The sequence below is a fragment of the Crocodylus siamensis genome, chromosome 4 (genome assembly GCF_052110815.1).
Source record: "Crocodylus siamensis isolate JL-2025a chromosome 4, ASM5211081v1, whole genome shotgun sequence".
Lineage (NCBI taxonomy): Eukaryota > Metazoa > Chordata > Crocodylia > Crocodylidae > Crocodylus > Crocodylus siamensis.
The window spans coordinates 144,655,552-144,679,387 of NC_143398.1; the positions used below are offsets into that span (position 1 = coordinate 144,655,552).

At 51.1% G+C, this 23,836-nt stretch overlaps 1 protein-coding gene across 1 annotated transcript in view; it reads left to right on the top strand.

Moving 5' to 3' along the window:
- Window positions 1-23,836, top strand: part of LOC149866697 (scavenger receptor cysteine-rich type 1 protein M130-like) — a 242,908-nt gene that overhangs the window by 283 nt on the left and 218,789 nt on the right. The window contains exon 2 of the mRNA XM_090041645.1: window positions 10,417-10,657. Within this exon, the coding sequence (XP_089897771.1) occupies window positions 10,417-10,657 (241 nt within the window). The remainder of the gene's footprint in view (window positions 1-10,416; window positions 10,658-23,836) is intronic.

Sequence of the window (23,836 nt, forward strand, 5' to 3'; positions counted from 1 at the left end):
GTACCCATTTCCAACTATAGACATAGGTAAATCGTTCACCTCGGGCCTTTTCATATGCCTGACATCTGGTAGGGTTAGAATCGAAAGGTACTATTCTTGTCTTTTTGGTCTGTTGCATCTGCGGGGAGATTGGGATGCTAAAAGCAGAATTCCATTGATCAGCATACTTGGTGCATATTTGGGCCCATTTCAATGTCCATGTACACTGACTATGTCCCAAACTTCTCCCCGTACCATTACTGCTAATACAGTACTCTCCTAATGCCACTTGGGAAAGATCCCAGCTGTGGTTTTCATCCCATTCTTGACCAGTACTCTTAACATCCGCCTTGTCACTGACCAACCATTTTGGGGCCAAAGGAAAAGCCCTCCAAGGCCACTGTTCTCTGGCCTCTTGGAGCCCCCCACAGGTCCAGCAGTTGGTAAGATTAAAAGTACCTGCAATTCTTTCCATCATATCAACATACAAATTTGTCCCTGGGGGAGCAATTTGGGAAAGCGAGGGTGTGAGCCAGCGGTTAAGGCTGCTCAATTCTGCTCCTTTCATTATGCAGATAACAACAAGGCACATTAAGATTCCCACCATATTTTCCCTTTTACTTTCTTGTCTAATTTTCTGAGCTTTGATTAAGCCGTCTCAGGCGCACTTGGAGATCACCAGTAGGTTCACAGCTCCACTTGCTGGCTTCTTGTTCCGAAGACGACTCAGCTTCCGGAGTGAGTTCGTCTTGGGAGTTGTTGTCCTCTGACACTTGTGGATGTCGTTTCACATGGGTATGGCGTATCCAACGATCATGGCCAGTAATCTTTACAGCGGTGTGGGTTGTTAGAAGTACCTGGAAAGGGCCACTCCACCTCTCAGTCAAAGGCTCCTTTTTCCACCGCTGCACCAAGACCCAGTCTCCCGGGGAGAAGTCATGTACCGGTACATCTAAAGGCAGACGCTGAAAGGAGGCTGCATACCTGTGAAGAGAAAACAAGACAGACTGCAAGGCAATAACATACGTATGAAGCTCACTATTACCTAATTCAAAAGTTACATTCTCTTGCATCCCAGGAGGTAAGACTCGAGGTGGCTTGCCAAACATAATTTCATATGGGGTCAATTTAAGGCCCCGTCGGGGAGTGCTTCGAATGCAAGTAAGAGCTAGCGGCAATGCTTGAGGCCACTTAAGGCGTGTTTCAATACAGATTTTGGTGAGCAAAGTCTTTAAAGTTCTATTCATGCGTTCCACTTGTCCTGAACTCTGTGGTCTCCATGGTGTGTGTAGTTTCCAAGTAACCTTGAGAGCTTGTGCGACTTCTTGAACCACTTTTTCCACAAAGTGTTGTCCTTGATCCGACTCGATGGACTCAGGCAGGGAATACCGGGGAATGATCTCCTGTAACAAATACTTCACTACTGTAGCTGCAGTGGCAGTCCTGGTGGGCCAAGCCTCGACCCAACCAGAGAGCTGGTCTACCATGACAAGTAAAAACCCGTGATGTCCGGACCATGGGAGCTCGGCAAAATCAATCTGCCATGCCTGTCCACGGTACGCTGCCCAGGGTCTACCTCCCATTGGCACAGGGGGTTTCCTTCGAGGGTTTACTTTCTGGCATGTGATGCACTTGGTAGCAATGCGCTGAGCTTCTACATATAGCCCTGGGGCTACTGCTTGGCGGATCACTAGATCACCCATGGCCAAACCTCCCATATGGGTTCTTGCATGGAGCTGCTGCAGCACCTCCCGAAGTAATGGCCTGGGTATCATGACTTTCCCTCCTGGTACTATCCACCACCCCTGGGAGTTCTTTTCTGCACAAGCTTTCTGTGCAAATTTATCTTCTTCAGGGGAATACTGTGGGACTAAATCCTGAACGTATGGCCATATGGCATGGGACATGGCCTGCTTGGATACCTCTTCCGCTTCTCCCCCAATAAATGCAGCTTCCTTTGCTGCTGCATCAGCCTTTGCATTTCTAAGCTTATGCTTTTTCTCAGCAGCCTTCCCATGGGCCCGCACATGAATGACTGCTACCTCTTTAGGCTGGTGGAGTGCCTCTAGTAGTTTGATAATCTGGGGGCCATTAGCAATCTTATTCCCAGAGGCAGTAATGAAACCCCTTTCTTTCCACAATAGTCCGTGCGCATGGACTGTAGAAAAAGCATAGCGAGAGTCAGTGTATATATTAACCCGTTGGTCTGTCCCCAGCTGTAATGCTCGGGTGAGCGCAGTGAGTTCCGCGGCCTGTGCCGACCATGAGCTCGGCAATGACTCCCTCCATACTACCTTATCCAAGGTTACCACTGCACATCCTGTTCGTCTTTTCCCATCGATGACAGAGCTGGAGCCGTCCACAAAGTATTCAACATCTGGGTCTTCAATTGGGTCCTCAGCAAGATCAGTTCGCACCTGCGTGGTCTGATTCAGGACCTCAAGGCAGTCATGCGTTGGTTGCCCTGGCTCCGGCAGCAAGGTTGCAGGGTTTAAGGCTCTAGTATGTTTAAAAGTAAGTCCTGGATTAGAGAGCAAAAATATCTCATACCGTGATTGTCTGGAGGGGTTAAGAAATTTCCCTCCCTCAGTCCCTAGGATCTGGGGAACTCCATGAGGAGTGAGTATTTCCATATCCGCACCCATGACTATCTTCTGGGCCTCTTCAACAACCACTGCTGTGGCTGCCACAGCCCGAAGACAGGCTGGCCACCCAAGTGCAACTGGATCTAGAACCTTTGAATAATATCCCATGGGTCTCCAGGTCGGGCCCGATGGCTGTGTCAGCACCCCTGATGCAACCCCTCGATTCTCATGAACATACAGTCGATATGGCTTTTTACTGTTTGGGATGGCTAAGGCAGGGGGCTGGGTTAATGCTGCCTTCAGCAGATCAAAAGCATGCTGCATTTCTTTATTCCATTTCCATTTAGTGAGACTCTCCTTAGTCAGGGATTCGTACAGTGGTCTAGCCTTTCCACCGTAATCTGGTATCCATAGTCGACAGAACCCAGTTAGCCCTAGGAATGCCCGCAGCTCCTTGGGTGACTTAGGTGGGGTTAGACCTTGAATCGCCTGTATGCGATCTGCACTCAGGGCTCTGACTCCTTTTGAGAGCTTATATCCCAAAAATGTGACTTCAGGCTGACATATTTGGGCTTTCTCTCTAGAGACTTTATATCCTTTTTTCCCCAGAGTGTTTAGGAGTGACCTGGTGGCTTCCTCGCAGAGCTGCAAGTTTGGGCTTGCAACTAGCAGGTCATCCACATACTGGAGGAGAGTCACTGCAGGGTGTGATCCCTTCCATTCCCCCAAGTCCTTCTGAAGGGCAAGTCCGAAAATATGGGGGGCTGCTATAAATCCTTGTGGAAGAACTGTCCACATGAGTTGGGCTTTATGGAAAGTATCTGGATCCTCCCATTCAAAAGCAAACAATTTTTGACTCTCTTGGTGAAGGGTAATAGAGAAGAAAGCATCTTTCAAATCTAGCACTGAAAATATCTTAGCTTCCCCCGGTACTTGTGTCAAGATCGTGTGAGGGTTCGGGACTACAGGATGATCTGAAAGGACCTTCTTATTTACAGCTCGTAGGTCTTGGACCAGTCTGTATGAGACCCCATCTGCCTTCGGCACTCCAAGGATGGGGGTGTTATAGGGTGAGGACCCTTCCACTAGCCATCCGTACCTCTTGTATTTCCCTATTAACGGCTTGAGTCCAGCTCTGGCCGCTCGGCTAAGTGGGTACTGCTTTACCCGAACGGGCCCCTCCCCATCCTTGAGTACAATCCTTACCGGGGAGACGAACTTAGCTCGCGCAGGGGTTCCATCAGCCCATACCGAGGGGTCTACTCCAGTCATGTGATCTTCTGGACTTACTGCAGGGCATCGGTCCTCCAGGAGAGCCATCTGATAGTTCGAGCTCTGCTTGACAGGTAGCTGGACCACCATCTGATCGTCTCTGAAAAAGATCTCAGCTTGCAATTTTGTGAGTAAGTCCCGCCCAAGGAGTGCAACCGGGCAACTTGGAGAATACACAAAGGAGTGCTCGAGCAAATGGTCCCCCACCTTGGTGAGGAGTGGTTTACAAACAGGGAGTCGGGTTTGCATTCCCTCAATCCCTTCCACAAGTACATGCTGTTCACTAGTTCCTGCACAGGGGGGTTTTTCTGGAATCATTGAAAATGTAGCCCCAGTATCCACCAAGGCTTCAAAGTTTTTGCCACCAACCCTAATGGTTACCATGGGATCTTCTCGGGCTCCAACCCGAAGGGTAGTGGTCTTAGATTCCTGTCCCCTTCATTCTGAATCCTCACCCTTGTCTTCTGCCCGCATGAGGTGACCTCTCGGTTCCCCCTCTCTCTTCTCCTTCAACTTCGGGCATTCCCTCTTCCAGTGTCCTTTCTCCTTGCAAGAAGCACAAACATCTGCTCCCACTCTTTCTCCTTTCCTCTTCTGTATCCCAGCCTTTCCAGGGTTCCCTCCAGTTATAGCAGCTGCTAGTGCTGCCATCTGTCGCTGAGCCTTTTTATCCTCCTTGCGCTCCTGCACTTGCTCACGATTCCCATACACCTTATATGCAATTTCCACCAGCTCTGAAATCGGTTTCCCAGCACCTCCCTCAGTTTTCTGTAACTTCTTATGGATATCAGCAGCAGATTGACCAATAAACATAAGATTTACCATACGCTGGTTATCTGGGGCTTCTGGATCCAGATCCGAAAAACTGCGAAACGCCTCATACAGCCTCCCAAGGAAAGCTGAGGGATCCTCCTCTCTTCCCTGTCTCACCTCATACAATTTAGACAGATTGGTAATCCGAGGCACTGCCTTTCCCATTGCTTCCACTATAATTCCCAGATACCGTGCACTTAGCTCTCTGCCCTCTGCAGTATGATTATCCCATCTTGGCTCCCCTACAGGGCAGGTATCACGCAGAGTACGACTAGCAGCACCTTCTGACTCAACTCTAGCCCCCGCAATACGTTCTGCTGTCCCCAGCACTAATCTCCTCTCCTCCGGGGTTAGGAGGGTCTGGAGCATCATCTGGACATCAGCCCAAGTGGGTCGATGAGTCTGCCCAATAGATCGGAACAGGTCCCTCATCTTTTCAGGGTCTTCACGAAAAGAGGGGCTCTGATTCTTCCAGTTAAATAAATCTGAAGTGCTAAATGGGGTGTAGACAAAAGTTGCAGTGCCTCCTTCCCCAATAACCTCTCGCATCGGACAGTTCAACACCGGCTGTGACTCTACAGGCTTGCGCAAATAATAACCCTTATTTCCTGATTCAGTTGAGGCACTTGGCTGAGGCTCACGCTCTAACTCATTAGGTATGCCTTGGTACGTCGGTGGTGGTCTCTCTAAGGGAGGGGGCGGTGGTGCAGAAGGGCCGGATGCCGAGGAGGCGTCTGACTCATCTTCGCTACCCGACAGGGCAACCGGAGCACGGGTCCGGTACTTAGCCAATTCAGAATCCCCCCCCTCATTAGACTCAGGGAGTACAGGCGGCCCCCCCCCGAGCCTTTTTCTTAACAAGCATTACATGAGACTTTGCTAAGTAATTCTTAATCCAAGGTGGCTGATTTTGAACCACCCACAACCAACAATCAATATAAGGAAACTGATTCCAATACCCATTTTGCATAACAATTTCATGGATAGCTATCACTTCTTTTAGCACAAAGGATCCTTTCGGGGTCCAGTGGACCCCAAACGTTGGCCACTCGAGTTGACAAAACTTAGTTAAATCACCTTTTTTCATTTTTATTCCATAATCGGCCGGCTTTGCAAATTTATTAAAATGACGTAATAAGACTTTTAGAGGGGTGTCAATATTGTTTTCTACACGAGAGCTACTCGTACCCATTTGCCCACAAAAATGCGCCCAAGGCACACCAAATACCAAAAAGATCTCAACAACAGATGATTTACAATGAGAGCTGAGCCTAGAATTTCTCAGCAAACTTACACATCCTTTGTTTTAGATCCGTACACCAGATTGGGCAAAGGGAATTCGTATACTCACTCAGATACCCCAGAGATCTCGATCCAAATTCCAAAGTGTGTCTGCCTCTCCAGAAACTCAGAATTTACATGGGATACTTCCTTTAACTTCCCGGATATTCGGACTTAAACCTCAAATTCCAGGGGCGAGTCCAAAGTCGGCTCGGTGCGCACTTCCCCTGGTACCGGAGGCGCTCCGTCACTGAATTCCAGGGTAGTCCTCGAGAAGCCCCACGTTGGGCGCCAATTATTGATGTAAAAATCGCGGTTCGTTTCTCGGGAGGCGAAAAAAACCTTCAGCCACAGACACACTCTATTAGCAACACAAAAGGTATATATTTGCAAATAGGGTCAGAGAGAGAGACAAAAGATCAAACACTTTGCTGCCCCCGAGGGAAACTGCCCAGCTGGCTTTATCCCCTCTCTCCTGACCACGTGTGCAGAAGGAGGAACTTTTACAACTCATTTCCGATTCATACAAACATGTATGTGAATACGTCAAATCATGTGTCGCATGTGTATTATAATTAACTACTTAAGTATGCAGGGCGGATAGGCTTAATATGTATTAGGTTATTGCGCATGGGCAGACAATATTTGAGGTTACAAGAGTTTGAAATTTTTCCTTGCTTGAAGGCTAGAACTGCAATCTACTCTTATCTGCATGAGAAAAGCTGAGGAGTATATGCTTTACTGTAACAAAGAGATAGTAACTTTGCAAAACAAAGAGGGAGTGATACCTTAATACAAAGAGCTTTCAGTAGCTCTTGCAGTTTTTTCACCAGGGAGGGCTGGCAGCTGCACTGTTTTAACAAGACACCAGGGAGGGCTGACAGCTGCACTGTTTTAACAAGACTTATTGATAATGCATTTTTAATAATATTTCTAACAATCGTGATCAAGTCGTGTGTGTGTGTGTGTGTGTGCGCGGATGTACCCCTGCCCCAGAGTGAGTGTCACTGGCCCCAGTGGGGCAGGGCAGGGTGCCTGTGTGCATGTCCTGGGGGGACACTCCAGGTCTCCATAGGAGGAGAGCCTGCGGCAGTGGGAGTTTGGGTGGGAGGGTCATGGTGAGTTCAGGGTTTTTCCTGGGGTCAGTGGCCTTTCCCTATGGGAAGGTTAGGGTGAGATGTCGGTAAGGGGGAGCCCAAGGGTAGCCAGTGTGTGGTGCAGGTGTAGGGCCCAGAACTGGGGGCTAACTCCCTCCTGCGTGGTGCACAGTGCTCTGGGCTTATTCCCTTGTGCTTATGTCCCCAAAGGCTGCCTGAGGGGAGGGGCTGGCACTGCCATGATCGGTGCGCACGTCTCATCATCCCTCTCTGCTCGCCCGGCAGCTCTGTGGAGGACAGCGTCCCGAGTGACTACCCGGTGGTCAGGCGGGTGCAGGTTTGGCTGTTGCTGGACGCATGGTTGCAGGGTGCTGGTAAGACAGGCTGCCCAGGAGCGCAGGGTTAGTGCTGGGACTGACATGGGAACCTGGCCAGAGGCTGGTTCACTACTTTAAATAACAACAGGTAAATAAGCAGCACAGTAGTACTACCAGCATCTCAGGCAGCCAAACTGTCACAAAAGCTTTTTTTCTTTCCTGCAGGTGCTTCTCCAGCAGCTCAGAGACCTCTCCCTGCCAGCCCCATTCCTGGGGATCAGATGTGTACAGGGCCCTGCCTCCTCCCGGTCAGCTGACCAGGCACACATGCTAGGCGTGTTGGCCTAAGGACATGGCACTGGCAGACGAGGTTCTTTAGGTCAATCTGGTATCTTTTAGTAGACCAACTGCATGAGGTTAAACACAGCTGCCTAGGTTGCCAACTTTTGGGTTAAAAAGCCCTCCATCAGGCTGAGGAAACGCTTGCAGTTGGTGTGCGTCCTTTTCCTGCATGCACGGAATAGGAAAGAAGCCAGAGGCTGGCATGCAATGCAGGTAAGAAAGCCAGGCAGTGAAACTGGAAATGAAGGAGTCAGGGGGTGAGAGAGAGACGGGCTGGCGTAGCGGAGAACTCACTGTTCCCGCGTTCAAGGCTTCTTCTGTCCATGGGGCACGCATCACTCTCCTTTGGGACACTGCCCCGGTGCCACAGCTAAAACATGAGATTTTTGTAGGATTCTCTGCCACATCTGAGAGGGTCTTCAGGATGGGTCTTGCTCTTTCACTAGGCGTCATTACCAACCGTAGGTCCGGCAAAAGCATGTCCCCTTGGTGAGATTCACACAGACTGGGGGTTTTGCCCACTCCTGTCCTTGTATCTTCCAATCCCATCTTCACTGTTACACAAATTGCCAATTGCTTAAATCACAAGCAAGAGTTTATAAAGGGGGATAAGGCAGAATGCCATGTTTATTGATTACATGAGTTAGACATAAAGGTTCTGGCACACCATTCATACAAACACACACAAGTCACCATGCACATCATCACACACAAACACACACGCACAAACACAAAACAACCATTCCATGCATGCACCAGATGTAGTTCCCAGCAATAGTTGCTCAATGTTAACACGGGGTGGCCAACCGTCCATTCTCTGACTAGCTGAGACATTGAAACTGATGACAGTGGTGAAAGATAGTAGGTGGAGCGAGGTGAAAAGCAGACACGTCTTTTCTCCTGAAAGGAAGACAGAAGATTTCTCATTCAACTCAGCAACATTTTTCTTCTCTTTATATATGGTTTTCAGTCCTTGTTTTGCTTCTTGGGGGTTTTCCATGCTTAGTCTGTATTTCCAGTAGCTGCTTCACAGCCATCTTCTTCTCATCCTACATCCCGGTCACTTTAGTTGTAAAAATGAGTCTCAGCCTGAAAGTTTTCTTGTTGCCCACATGGCAGCATTTCTTCTGTTATCTGCTTGGTGCCCTCAAGCTTCAAAGGGATTCTTAAACCGGTTGTTAGTTAGTTACTGGCTGGTAGTTTACACATCTGGCACCTTCTTGCTTGCATAAACAATTACACCTGCTTTCCTTTTCTCATGCAAATTCCCATTCACTCTTCCCTCACCCCTTGCCCATCTCTCTCTCATGCCCCGGGCATGCAAAGTTCATTCACTTGTGTCAAGCTGGAAACATTATAGACTAGAGTCAAGCAGGTACCTTTTAAAAGACTGAAATCAAATCATTAACTTCATGCTAGATTCAACTAAACTATATAAAGAAATCTATAACCAAATGCTACATTCACCACCAGCTTTCCCGGGGCTTTGGTGGAGGCAGGGCAGTGCTCTTGTCTCCCTGCTTGGGCCCGCAGCAAAGGGCAGCATGTTCTTGGGGTCTCAGGTCTTGATTCCTGGCAGGAAGAGGACAGGTGGCAGCCATGGGGTAGGGCTGGGGGCAGACTGGGGAGGCAGGGGCCGGCCGTCTCCTGGGCCCGAGACCAGAATTAGGAAAGGCAGGAGGGACCTTCAGGTGGCCTGGCCTGCTCCAGGAAACATGCCCACAAGCCCGGCCCCGACCAAGCAGGCCCTGACATATCCATGACATGTTGTTCTGAGCCCATCCCTACAGACCACCCATCACCCACCACCCATCACAGCCTCTCCTGTGGGGCTGCCAGTCTATGTAGGGCAGGAGCAGTCCCTGTCCCTGTCCACAGCATGCGACACACCTGAGCTTTACAAACCAAGGCCCAGTGTCCTGCCACTGCCCCTCCCTGCTCCTTGCTCTACTTCCCAACACCCTCCCGAACTTGCACCTGGGGTCTTGGAGAGCATCGAGGTGCCTCGTCCGTGGAGCCACAGCTCACCCTCCCTCTCTGCTCGCCCGGCAGCTTTCTTGATGACAGTGTCCAGACTCAAGACACAGTGGCAGATGATGACACCCGGGACCAGCAGCTGTCACAGACAACCAGCAGCACCATGAACATTTTTCTGTGCCTACTCTGAGGTGCAAGAGCATGCCCGATGTTTCCAGGGACAGCCAGATGCATGGAATTGGCTGCTGAAGCTGCCTTTTCCTGGCCCTGATCTGCTACTGCTGGCAGGAAGAGACAGGTGGCAGCTGTGGGGCAGGGCTGGGGGCAGACCGGGGGAGGCAGGGGACGTTCATCTCTTGGGACTGAGAACAGGGTGAGATGAGCAGGAGGGACCTTCACACGGCTTGGCCTGCTCCAGGAAACACACCCACCGGCCCTGCCCCGACCACCCAGGTCCTGACATGGCCATGACATGTCATTCCTAGCCTGTCCCCACAGACCACCCCTCTCCCACCACCCATTTCAGCCTCTCCACTGGGGCTGCCTGTCCATGCAGAGCAGTATCAGTCCCTGTCCTTACCCACAGCCTGGGACACACCCAGGCTTCACACACCAAGGTGCAAGTGTCCTGGCACTTCCCCTCCTTGCTCCTCACTCTCCTCCCAAGTACCCTCCTGCCTGCGGCCTTGGAGGGCATTGGGATGCCTAATCCCCAGAGCTGGTTCTAACCCACCCTCTCTGCTTGCCCAGCAGCTCTGTGGAGGACAACATGCAGAGTGACTACCCAGTGGGAGATTACGACTCCTGGCACCAACAGCTGTCAGACTCAACCAGCAGCACCATGGCAAGCTGGGATGAGCCCAGCCTGAGACCAGAGGACTTCCCCAACATTTTTAGGGACACCCCTACGCACCAGGACATTGAGCCCAAGATCATTGTCTGGTTTCAGCAGCCAGATGAGGACACTGACTTGCTGCAGGATGTGGCTCAGCAGGCAATGAAAGAGCGGCCAGAGAGGGGTGACCTGGAGCTGTGCCCTGCCTCCTTGCTCATATCCTTCCTCTGCGAGTCTACCCCCTGGCAATGTCCCTGCTCCCCTCTTCTCCCTTGCAGGGTGGGGCCCATCCTCACAACTGTCCTTAGTCCAACCCAGTCCTCATCTCCCCTCAGCACCAGATGCCAGCCTGCATACAGGCAGGTTGGCAGGAGGAAGATTCCCCCACATTAAGGACACTCCATGATTTCCCTCCCTGGACCTGGTAAGTTTGGGTCCAGCCTGAGCTGGGGAGGGGCTTTTGCATTGCATGGGGGAGCGGGCAAGGGTCTGGAACCAGGGGACCTGAGCGCCCTAGCTAAACATGCTGGGGACCAAGGGGGGATGTGAGTTTCTGCTCCACACCACTCAAAGTTCCCTTATAGCCAGGTCTTCTTCTCAGGAAGGCACCTGGGAGGAGGTTGTGGGGTCTGGTGGCCTCCCCCTGTTGTAATGGACTAGCACGCCGTTACCAGAAATGAACTGCTGTCTGCTGAGGCACAAGATGGCAGCCCGTCTGTGGCCAGGACTACGTCCAGCTTCTTCCAGCAGCAGGAGGCAAGCTCTCACCTGTGCCGGCTGAGGAGATGAAGGAGGTGGGAAGCAGACTAGTGTGGCGGAATGCCGGGCTAGCGGTTCCGGCACCGCTTAGGGGAGCCGCGGGCTTTGCGGAGCTGTGCAAGCGTGCGGCTTGTGGGGCGGGATTGGAGGTAGCTTTATAGCCACCCTCGAGGTTCGCCGAGTTGGCACAAGTAGATGACTTAGAGTAAGTTGTTAATGTTTCTTAATTTATAGGGTGTCCGTTGGTTCACGAGGTTCCAGAGCCAGCCCTTGCTCTCCAACAGTGGAACTAGTCCAAAGCTAGGTGCGGCTGCCAGCTCCGTAGTCCCAGAACTGGTCAACGGCTCATTTAGATGGGATGTTAGTAATAGAAGTTATTACAGAGTAGATATAGGATAAAATAAAAAGATTTTATTCACTCACCTGGCCTCACCCTCTTACAAATAAGAGGGGAGGCCGGTTGGAACGAAGCTGCAGTAAATACAAGTATAGCGAGCGTAGATATGCTGTCTAAGCTACGATGAGAGGCAGTCGAGGAGTGGAGTCTCCGATGTTTCTTCAGTTACAGTATGCTGGATACAAAGGGGGTCTGTTGGTTCACGGGGTTCCAGAGCCAGGCCTTGCATTCCAACAGTGGAGCTAGTCCACAGCTCGGTGCGGCTGCCGGCTCCCTAATCCCAGAACTGGTCAACAGCTCATGAATGGGATATACAGTACAAAACTGTAACACGGTGAATTGTTGTCAGTTGTCGGATTTTCAAGGCCTTTGTCTTCGCTGGGGTACGCCCAGACGGAGAGGCTGAGAACCGTTCTATAGGGTGATCGGGCCTATAGAGTTTTCCGGTCGTCGTCTCTGCTGTTTTCTGTTTCTTTGCCTCTTTATAGATGTTGGTTGGACTGCCTCTGTGACACTAACTATGATATAAGCTGAGCATACAGGGATAGGATAGTTTCTTTTACATAGTAATTGCTAGGCAGACTTTTTACATAAGTTTCATTTCTGCAAAAATAACACTTCTAGATAAGAAATAAAATCTACAAAATGCGCATGTGTAGCTTAATGCCAACAGAGAAAAATACAAAGCGCTCATTTAGCTTACTAGTTAAGACTTCAAGGTTACATAAATGTGAGAGTGCCGCGCGGCAGTTATACAGAAGGAAAAAAAATAAAACAGTTACAACTAGTAGCAGGTGTCCTGAGTTTGCAGATTCACGCAAGTTTTTCTCTGACCTTTGACCTATGTCTGTAGCTGGCATTTTCAGAAGTCCTGAGGAACACTGACTGATGAGTTTTTTCCCACGTTCTTTGTTTCCCGGAGCCTGTGGGATGTGGACTGAGCCCATTGGCTGATGATGCAGTGTATCTGGACTATATCCCAAGGCCTTGTCCTGCACCTTTTGTGGTGTTGAATGGGATCTGGGGGAGCTGATGGCCTTTCTTTGGTGCCCAGGCTGGTTGTCATGGTGCAAAGGTCGCCTGTGGCATCTGGAGCTCCTGCTCTGGCCCCACTTCAGTAGCTTAGCCTAGGGACCTTTGCAGACAGCCAAGGCTGGAACAAGTGATACGAAGGTCCTGCCTGTCCATGCTTGGGAAACCCAAATCTGCTTTCAGCATTGCTGGGATTCGAAGGATCACTAGAGCAGGGAGGATGCAGAGTCACCTCTTGCATGTCTTTGCTTTCACTGCTGATGCTGCTTTCCAAACTGCAGTGAGCTGCTCCTGGTGTGCCCCAGTCCCTGTGGTCGTGCTCCATGGATTTTGTGAGTTTTTACCAGGTTGCTGCCTGTTGAAGAGATCACATGCAGGCAGCAAAGTGCTGGACGAAGCACAAGTGGCCAGAAGTCGAAAGCAGGCTGGGCCGTGTCTCTGGGGAGGGGAGTGAACTGTGGGCAGGGTGCTCTAAAAGTGCCTGGAGCTGGGGCAGAGGGGTGCCAGCATTGAGCAGGGTGCAGTGGCAGGGGGTGAGGGCTGAGGCCTCTGGGGGCTGTGGTTTGCTGGCAGGCGGCTTGGGGCTGGAGCAGGAAGGAAGAGTTGGTGAGCAGTAGCCAGAAGTGTGAGGGAGAGTGTGGCAGAAAGCCACCTTGGTTTCTCCCCAAAATCTCTGCCCTGTGACAATGTGATAAAATCTCTGTGCTGTGACCATTTGAGTAGGGTGGGCCCAGCAGAGGAGACCACACCCTTACCCTGTCTCTTTAGGTAACCTGAGCTGGCTGCGTTCCTGAGGGAGTGGGGAAACCTGCTCCCTCTGCCTACCTGACTGGTACCTGGGTGAGGGGCATCTACCTGGTGGGCTGGGATCTGCCTGGTAACAGGTGAGGTATTTCAAATTGGTTGGCTGACAGCCAACCGGGGCTGGCCTCCACTGGACCAGGTGAATGAGGTCACAGGGGCTATATAGGTTAGGGCGGGCGAGGAGGCGGTCTCCTCGGCCATGAGGTGAGGCTGGAGCCATGAGGGGGGGACTCAGAGGAGCATAAACATCTGAAAGGGCCCTCTCCCCCAAAAACTAATGAACCAGGAACAGCCGGACGCTAGAAAGGATCTCACGAGCCTCTGGATGAAGTGTGTGAGTAAGCTACTCGAGATTTGATAGGTATCTAGCTGGCAGTAACTCAGATGCGTGATCAAAAGGCTACCTCAGCCAGACTGCTTGCTCTTTAGGATTTCTAGGATACTGCTCAATCTTGTACCCTATTTTCACCCTACCCCTCTAACCAATAAAGTCTTCCTTTGTGACGGGTGTGGGAGACTTATTGAGGGGTGGGTCTAAATTATGCCTAAGAGACCCCTTAGGTCTGCGGACTAAGGGAGACTTTACTTTTTGCCCCCTGACTTGGGGAAGTGCCCCAAGTGCCTGTGCTGGGTCGAGTACCCGCAGGACATTAGGCCTGTGTTTGGAAGCGAGTCCATTCTTGGGGTGGTGGCGGCGACGTTACCCCCAGGCTAGCGTATGTGCGCCAGAAAGGGGTCGAGCCGGACATAAGGTGCCCCTAGGGAGGCATTCGGAGCCTGGCAGGTGGTCGGGCGCAGGGAGGTGGGCGGCTCAACGCAGGAGTGCCCCCTACTGGCCCACCACAGAGAACATGCGTGGACCTGTGCAAGATGAGGTTTAGGGGCAAGGATGGGTAATAGTGAGGTGGAGGGGTCACGCAGGTGTTAGGGTCACTGATGTGAAGGGGTCACACTGTGGTGGGGGGCTGTTTTCTGGGAGAGGTGGGTCGGGGGTGTCTCTGGAGCTTGGGACAGTGGGGGTGGCTTGTCCTAGACCCCAGGTCAGGGTGTCTTTCTGGGGGATGCGCGTTGTGGGTGTCTGGGCCTGTCCCTGGCTGTCCCTTGCTGGGAAGGGGAGGGGGACATGGCAGACATGCTGGACAAGTGTGTGCAGGGCTAAAAGTGTTGGTGTGTGAGCTTGTTGGGGGAGAGGGGAGAAGAAAATCAGTAGCCCCAGGAGTGAGGGGCCCTGCTGGGAATGACACCAGTGCCGCTCCTCTGCCTTGCACTTCCTTACCGTGGGACCACAGCCCAAACCCCTGCTTAGGTGGGCCTTAGGGTTGCCAAACCCCAAACTGGTCCAGGAGTCTGCCACAATCAGCGTCAATCTTGCTGTGATGATTGAAAGCAATCAGGGAGTGTGTGCTGCATCCCCAGGGTGCGCCACATGGGCCGGGACCAGGGCCAGATCCTCGTCCTGCAGGGGGATCTCCCGGACTAGCTCCAGTCAGCGTTGGCAACCCTAGTGGGCAGGCGGCTGTCAGGCACCAGCCAGCCCTGTGCTATGCAGCAGACTTTGGGGCTTGTATTCTCCTCCTCTTCTCATGTCCTGCCTGAGATAGTTGATGACAGGGTTCAGCAGACCCTGCCAATTATTCGGACCTGACAGGTCCACGATGTGAGCGTTGCTGCTGCGGCTGTTATGGCAGTTGGAGTCCAGCGTTGCTCTGGTCATCACCATGCTGCAGTGGACTTTGCGATGCCCTGGGATACAGTCACTTAGGAGCCAGGGTTTTGAGCAGGGATCTTGCACAATGGCTTCCACTTATTGCTTTGTGATTCATTCGTAAGGAGTACAGCAACTGAATAATACAACCAGCACTAAGCATCCTATCAGAAGCAGCACTACAGGATAAGGTGAGAGAGACTGTTTCAGTTATGATATCCATGGCAAGGCAACAATCGCCTGGTGCAGGTCATTAAAAAGACAAATAGGATGTTCCTCCGTGATACATGCTACAGTTTGGATTTTTCCAAACTCACACTTGGGGTCTTGAATGAAATTGCACTTCCCAAGTAGGAAGTTGTCCACTATGACCCTTGTTCAGCATAGTCCAACTCTGCCTTAGTAAAAGAAAACCAGGAGGTTTACACGTGAGGTCCATGATAAGAAATATATTAATGTTAATATTAATTGTCTTCTATTGCTGGATCCGTTTTCCTTGATAGCAAAGATTTCATCATGCATTTCTTTTCCCACACTCCAAAATGGCTCTCAATACTGTAAAAGCTCTGTTTCCATCATGCCCCAGGAATGGGGGATGCTGGGTAACAAAATATGCTGGTGAATTCTCTATTTTGTTTAAGTCCTTGCCTGTTCAGGCAGTCACTTCTCATGCTGCATCCAGGGCATCACCACCCCTCCCGTGGCATTGCTGTCCATCCTGCAGGCTCTGTGGGACAGGGAGTGGGCCCCGCGCAGCCTGATTTGCCCCAGGGCCATGGGAGTCAGCAGTGCAGGCTGGTTTCTCCCGGGTGCTCAAAGAAACTGGACGTGTCACGATGGCCGCTTCTGGTTCCACTTTACCTTACAAGTTGGCATACTGGTTAATAGAGCACGCTGGCTTGTAAGGTGCCGGGGAACAGTACTTTTACTGTATAAGCCTCAGTCTACAGGGGTCATTAATTCCCTCAAAAACAGGAGCTGGGGCCAGGCAGGGCAGCCAGTGGGGCAGGCTGGGAGAGCAGACGGGGGTCAGGGGTTCATGGCACAGCCCCTCATGCAGTGCAGGGCAGTGGGGATCACTGCCACCCCCACCTGGCAGCACCAGCTGAGTGCCGGGCTTTCTTTTTTTTTTTTAAAGAGCCGGGATGCTGGGGATGGGCAGGGCAGCCATTGATGGAGCCGAAAGAGCAGCAGGGGATGGGACCTGTCCCATGCAGAGATTCAGCCGATTCGGTGGCGGCCAACTCTCCAAATCAGATTCGGCTGAATCAACTGGGCACAGTGATTCGAATCACTGAACTGAATCACTGTCCCCCAAATTGTCCGAATTCAAATCCGAAGCAAATACTAGCCACTTTGCACAGGCCTCCTGCTTTGTACCCAGTTGTCCTAGATGGATGTCAGCGCAATTTCATTTTATGGGCAGGCTCTGACAAATGGTTACATCAGTCTAAAGCACAGTGGCACATAAATAACCATCAATTAATATAAAATACGAGGCAATTCAACACAATGAAATATAATATAAGCTAACCTACCCTAATATTATATATAGAGTGGTGAGGGCTGGAGAGGGAGGGGGCAGAGCAGGGGAAGTAGTATTTTCTGCCCATCACCATGCAGCCCTCACATCCACTCCTCCAGGCTCAATGTCCAGGTCCTTAAACACAAGAAGGCAACAGAGAAACTCTCAGCAATTTCCCAGATGGCAGAGGAGGGAGAAAAAACAAAGGGTGATGTATAGGAGACAGCAGAAACCACCATGCAGCTGGAATCACTTGTTGGGCCCCTTATCAAATACTCTGAGCACAGCCCTGCTGGCACGCAGGGCACCAGCCCATCAGAGCTTTCTTCACCCATCCATTCTGCCCAGCTGCCCAGAAGTTGGTTCTGATTAACATCAGCAGAGTCACAAGAGTCAGAAACTTATATCAGGGAGACAGGGTAGGCCCCACAGGGTGCTGCTGTTCCCAACAGCACTGACAGCTGATGCCTTAGTGTCACGTGTTGGAAATCCAGTTTCAAGCAATGGGAACTGTCCCCAGGGGTAGGGGCAAGCAATGCCCACACAATACCCCCATGCAGTGAGGAAGATTGCCCATGGCGCCAAGAAGAGGCAGGCACCAAACCCTGGGCCCTCTCCCCACAGCTCTGCCACCAAGCAGCCACTGGGGCTCTACTGTTCTCTCGTCTTATCAGGAGGGAGCTGGGGGCCGCGGGTCACAGTCCCTGTTCCCGGAGAGGCGTGGGAACTGCCGTAGTACAGCCGTAGAATCCTCTTCAGTGGTTGCAGCGAAAGGCATCATAACATGGCATCAGTGAGAGAGAAGAAAACTCATGGGACTAAAACCAGTACAAAACCACAGCCTGATCCCCACTAAGCAGGAGCCCTGGCAATGCTCATGACTGTGCCTGGGTGAGTGCATTACTGATACAGCTCTCAGATGGGCCAGTGAAAGCTGCTGTCTGTTGCTAACCAGCACTTCCATCCAGTTATTCAGTTCCTGGCCCCTGTTCCAGGGTTAGGCCTCCTAAACCTCTCACTGATGCCATCAATTCCTGCCCAGGGCCCCTTCCCTAGAAGATGTGTCCTAGAAGACTTCCCCTGAGTCCCAGCTGTCGGGCTCCTGGGTGTCAAGACATATCTCTGGTGAGTAACATAAGACATGACTGAGGGGAGAGGCGATGGAGCTGCCTCCAAAACTGAGCCAGCTTGTGTGAGGGTGGCCACTTCTGCTTTACACGAAGTTCCCATCACTGTAAATAATTCCTGGGCTTGGAAGCTCCCAATGCATGTGCTCCAGAGATACTCTCTGTACAGGCCAGAAGCTGCACAAAGCAGTTACTATAAGTAGACCCTGGGGAATTTAAGAGGAGACTAACCGAGGCCAGCAGTTTTTGGATGCTGCACCAAGCTGCACAGCTCTTGCCTGGAATCTGGAAATAAAATAGAGACAGCATTAAAAATTATTTCCGATGGACTCTCAGTTCTCAAAAGTGAAAAGAAACATTCACTAGTAATTTCAGTTGAACAACTTAAAATATAAAAATCATAGAGAAGTGGGGCTGCAAGAAGGGACTACCAGTGGTCACAGTCAGTCCAACTCCCTACCCAAACCATCCCATACAACCCACCATCTAAACTGTACATCAGACTGCACTCAACCCTGACACGACACAAGACGTAACACCCTCATCTGCCACAGGTAAGGCAGGGGAACCACGGCAGCCAATGTTATCAATATACGCTCAAGAGATCGTGCATAAAAGCCACACTCCTCACTATAGAGGAAGGAACCCCCCACCCCGACAAGTCCATACCGATCTGACCCTGGGGTAAAATTCCTTCCTAACCCCAGATGTGGCACTGGTCTGACCCTAGGCAGATGCATAAGACCCTCTAACCAGGAACCTCTGGCTTTGGTCCCAGCAGGAGCATTGGCACAGTACAGTCAAGGTCCCCAGCCATAACACTCTCAAGACACATATGTCCCAAGACATAACACCCTCACCTGCATGTCTCCCCTGACTTCATGAAGAGGAAGAAAAATCTGAGTGTCATGAAGCCAATTCACTTCCCTTGCAATATACTTGAAGCCGAGATGACATGTAAACATGTTCCAGCCCAGCACATGAAAGGGCAATTTCGAATACCTTCTTACCACATGGGCCATTGCTGAAGTGCAGATTTGGAAAAGTTGTTACCACTAAGAGATGTAACACCTTTTGCAGTGACTCCAGGACATACTGGATCCTCCTCTCCTCAGTGTGTCTAAGCTGACCAAGTTCTTCCTGTCTGGAAAGTTTAACACAATGTTACTGACAAGACTGTGAAGTCCAAGAGGAGCCATGGAGACCTGCTTTGTTAGGACTAGGGAAAGAGAAGACTGTGCACCAATCCAGCACTTCCACTCCCAAGGGATGCAATTGGGAAAGGTGGAAAAATACAGGCACTGCTACATGAAGAATGTGGCAGGCCAATAGGGGGCGCTCCTGCATTGAGCCACCCACCTCACTGCGCCTGACCGCATTCCATGCTCCGAGTGCCTCCCTAGGGGCACCTCACATCTGGCTGACCCCCTTCCTGGAGCACACTCGCTAGCCTGGGGGAATGTAGCTGCCACCACCCCGAGAAGGGACTCTCTTGGCCCTCTGTCCTCGGGGAAACACAGGCCTAATAGTCCTATGGGTACTCGACCCAGTACAGGCACTTGGGGCACTTCCCCAAGTCGGGGACCAAAAAGGAAAGTCTCCCTTAGTCCGCAGACATAAGGGGCCTCTTAGGCATAATTTAGACCCACCCCTCAATAAGTCTCCTACACCGGTCACAACAGAGAACCTTATTGATTACAGGGGTAGGGTGGAAATAGGGTACAAGACAGAGCAATATCATAGCAATCCCATCGAGCAAAACAGCGTTGCTGATGTAGCCTTTTGATCACGCATCTGAGTTACTGCCAGCTATATATCTAACCAGATCTTGAGTAGCTTACGCACAAGCAACATCCAAAGGCTGTTGGAGATTCCCTCTGGAGGCAGGTTGTTCCTCGCTTATGAGTTATGGGGGAGAGAGCCAGTTTCAGATGGTAAACTCCTCTCTAAGCGAGTCCCCTGCATGGCTGCTGCCCCCTCCTCCTGGGCAATCTTAACTTATATAGCCCCTGTGACCTCATTCACCTGGTCCAATGGAGTCCAGCACCTGTTGGCTGTTGGCCAACCAATTTGAAATACATCACTAGTTGTCGGGCAGACTCTAGCCCACCAGGTAGAAGCCCCTCACCCAGGTAGGTGATACCAGTCACGTAGGCGGAGGGAGCAGGTTTCCCTCCTCCCTCAGGAATGTAGCCAGCTCAGGTTACCTAAAGAGATAGGGTGAAGGTGTGCCTCCTCTGCTGGGCCCATCCTAATCACATTGTCACAGCACAGAGATTTTGGGGAGAAACAAAGTTGGCTTCCTGCCACAAAGAACATCTCCACAGGACCTTTAGGATTTCTGTTCCAACTCCATATTAAACAGCTGACAAAAGCTTCTAAACAGCTGACAAAAGCCTCCTAGTTCTTTGGAAGTGAAACCTACCCATTCAGGCTGCCATGCTCTACCACCCGAGCCTGCGGGTTCCAGACTGCAGACACTGGCCAACAGTCCCTAGGCAGAACAGGGTTTTCTCCATGACTTTACAGAATATGAATCATCTGACCCTTCAGTGGGAACCTCTGAGATAGGGAAAGAGGCTGCAAAGGGACATTCAGGCACAAAAGTTCCTGCATCATGAGTCTGTGGAAGGCTGAGGCATAAACCTCTGGTTCCAGCAGTACCAAGCTTGGCATCCCTGGCAGTGGGACCAGGGTGAGTGACAGCACTGGCATGGTGCCAGATGGGGATTGGAGGGCACGTTGCATTTCCATTTCCTTGTCTATCTGTCCATGCCATCTATTTGGCTAGAAGTTGACTTTTGGGGTACTATAAGCATCCTAAGATTCAGAAACGTTGGTCAGGGAGGTAGGGTGGGTCCCAAGAGTTGCCATTCCCACAGCACTGACAGCTGCTGCCTGCTAGGGACACATGTTGGAAATATAGCCTCAAGCAGTGTGAAGTGTCCCCATGGATAGTGGCCTGAAGGGATCCTAGCCTAGGTTCAAATGCACAAGTTGACAGCTGGGAAGGAAACTCACCTCTGCCTGCCCCGGATGCTTCCCAGACATGGCAGTTTCACTGTTCTGTGCCCTCTGAAAAGATCAAGACCATAAGCAAAAGCTGTTTTCTACAAACTAAAGTGACTGCTGTCCAAACAAGGGGTCCCTCTCCCTCCAAGCCTTGAGCTTTTCCCTGAGGGAAACCCCTTGAGCTTACAGATTCTGCCCAGGGCCAAGTGACCTTCTCATTCTGCCTTGGTCTCTGCCTGAGCTTAGCCCCAGTCCCTGGCAGAGCCCCAGCTCCAGCCCTGCAACTTCCAGCACAGGAGAGGTTTCGCGCACACATGGTGTTCGAGGGGAAGCTGGATGTTCAGGCAGCAGCTCTCCCAGCAGCAGAACAGGGTCACCTCCCTGCAAAGGGGCTCATTTGCTGGAAGCAGGGTGGCTTCTACTTGCTAAGAGATGTGGCTGGGGAGCAATACAGGCCTAGTCTGAAGGACAAGCACCAGCCCTTTCAGCTGGGGGTGAGGGAAGACAAGAATTTACCAGTGCTAGTGTCTCTCGCTGCCTCAGCTGCTCACTTTTGAAGGGTGCCAAAGCACCCGTTCCACCCTGCCAAGCTCCCCTGCAGTGGGTTGGCCCTGCTGGATGCTGCCAGACACGCGTTGAACATTGTGTTACTGGTTGGACCTTGAGATATTGCAATCCTGAAGTAGTGAGAGGGAAAGAAGCCCAATGTGACAGCAAAGATTTCCCAAGATGAAGAAGGAGGCACACACCAAACCCCTAGGTCCTCTCCCACCCGGACTCTGCCACCAAGCAGCTGCTGAGGTTCTACTGTTATCATGTCTTACGGGGAGGTCGTCTGTCCAAAACCCTTTTTCTGTTGGGGGGCTTGGGTGTTGCCAGCATGCCGCCCCGAGAAGCATCTTAAGTGTCTGCAGTGAAAGACATGGTGACATGATGTCAGTGAGGGAGAAGATGAAGCATTTGATTAAAACCAATGCAGTGCCCAAGCCACAGCCCCACTCCCACAGACAGACACCCCAGCAATGCCCCGGGATGTGCCTGGGGGAGCACTGAGACAGCTCTCAAGTAGGATGCAGTCAAAGCTGCTGACTGTTGCTAATGAACATTTCCATCCAGCTCTTCACCTCCTGGGCCTCCCAAACCTCATGCACCTGCTATCAGTTCCTACCCAGGGCCCCTTCCCAGAAGATGGGCCCAAGACTTCCCATGAGTCCCTGCTGTGGGACTCCTAAGCACCAAGACACATGGCTGGTGAGTAGTACAAGCCTAGTTTGAGAGTAGAAGTCACGGAGCTACCTCTGAAGCTCATTCAGATCCTCCCCAGGGCCAAGTGACCTTCCAGATTTGCCATGGGCTTCACCTGAGCCTGGCACAGGTCCCTGGCAGTACAGGGGAGACCTGACATTCGATCTGCAGACAGGAGAGAGTCTCGCCCATGTGGTGTCACGGGAGGAGAAGCTGGGTCGTTACACATCAGCTTCGTCAGCAGCAGGATAAGAGCATCTCCCAGCAAAGCACTCCTGCAGCCAAGAGGCTGAAGAAAACCTTTTCCCTTGGACCAGGAAAACCCAAGTTTCTGACTCACCAACTCCACCAATGGGCAAGGCAATTACTTAGTCCCCATCCTGGTCCCTGGGTTGGGATCTTTAGTGATGCAGGCCTGGAAAGTAAAATGCAGGGTTAGCTCTTGGGCTGTGGCAGCACAGAAATCCTGGAGGGCCCCTGGGGTTTGGGTTGGGGCAGTGGGAGTACGCATTACATCGCCGCAGCACAGTAAAGCACTCATCCCTTGATTCCTGCTTCAATACACATATAAATATATATATATAAATTTGTCATGTCAGGTGTTCTTGGTTATCCTGTTGTTGCGATTTACCTTCAATAAACCATTTAATTCATCCCAGTTTTAACTTTTAAATCTGTGTGCTTCATTAGCTATAGGTGTAATTTTGTTCCCCTGAGAAGGGCTAGTAAGGAACTGACAGATGCTGCAGCTACTCCCCTAATTAGTTTTCTGGCCCAAGATGCACCTAGACTGTGGAGCCTTTCAGAGTGGTCATTTGATAGATTCATTAATTTGGGTCTAACAGACTGGCATCGCTTGGCAGGCTAATCATCCGAATTGACTGGTTTGACTTGAAAATAAATTTTCAGTCTAACAGACTGGCGTCCCTGGTTGGGCCAGGAGCTAATTAGATTAGTTATTGATTAACTAGATACAGATAAGTAATGGCCAAAAACGGAAACTGACAACTGAAGTCACCTCCTGCTGAGAGGATTTTATACAGGTCTCTCACACACCTTGTCAGTGAGCTGCTTGAAATGCCCCTGTAGCGCCACCAGGATCGCCACATTGAGATCGGCTACAGAAATCTGCCGAGCAACCAGGCTTGCACAGGCACAGTCTGCAGCGCTCCAGTGCCACCTGCAGGAGCTGACTGGAAGGTGCTAGCCATAAGGGACGAGAGTGATGTCATACGCACAACCGTGCTGCCTGCCAGGATGGAAGCTACAACGGCAAGGAGAGAGTCTGAGCGGGAACAGACAAAGCCTGCTATGGAAGCAGCAACCTTCACTGAGAAGTCTGCAGTCCAGCAAGTGATTAGCACATGTAACCTGGGTGGTACTCCAAGAGGTACCCCCCCCTCCAGTTGAAAGCATCAAAGCAGGTGCACAAGTCCTGCGGGAGATGTAGGGACTTAACCATGTACCTTTTAATGAGAGAACAATACTGGGAACATAACCAGTATAAACCAGGGGTATAGGGGACACTACAATGCCCCCAGAGGCAGGATTCAACAAAGGTTAGACACTTACAATCACAGACCTTTTCATCCAGTTGAGAAACGACAGGGTTAACCAAGATGTAAAATGCAAACAGCAGAACAAACAATACTGGTTGGTGAAATATAAGACACAAAATACAAAATGACAAGGAATATAGGGCCTAGGTATCTGGAGGGGGAGAAAACACAAG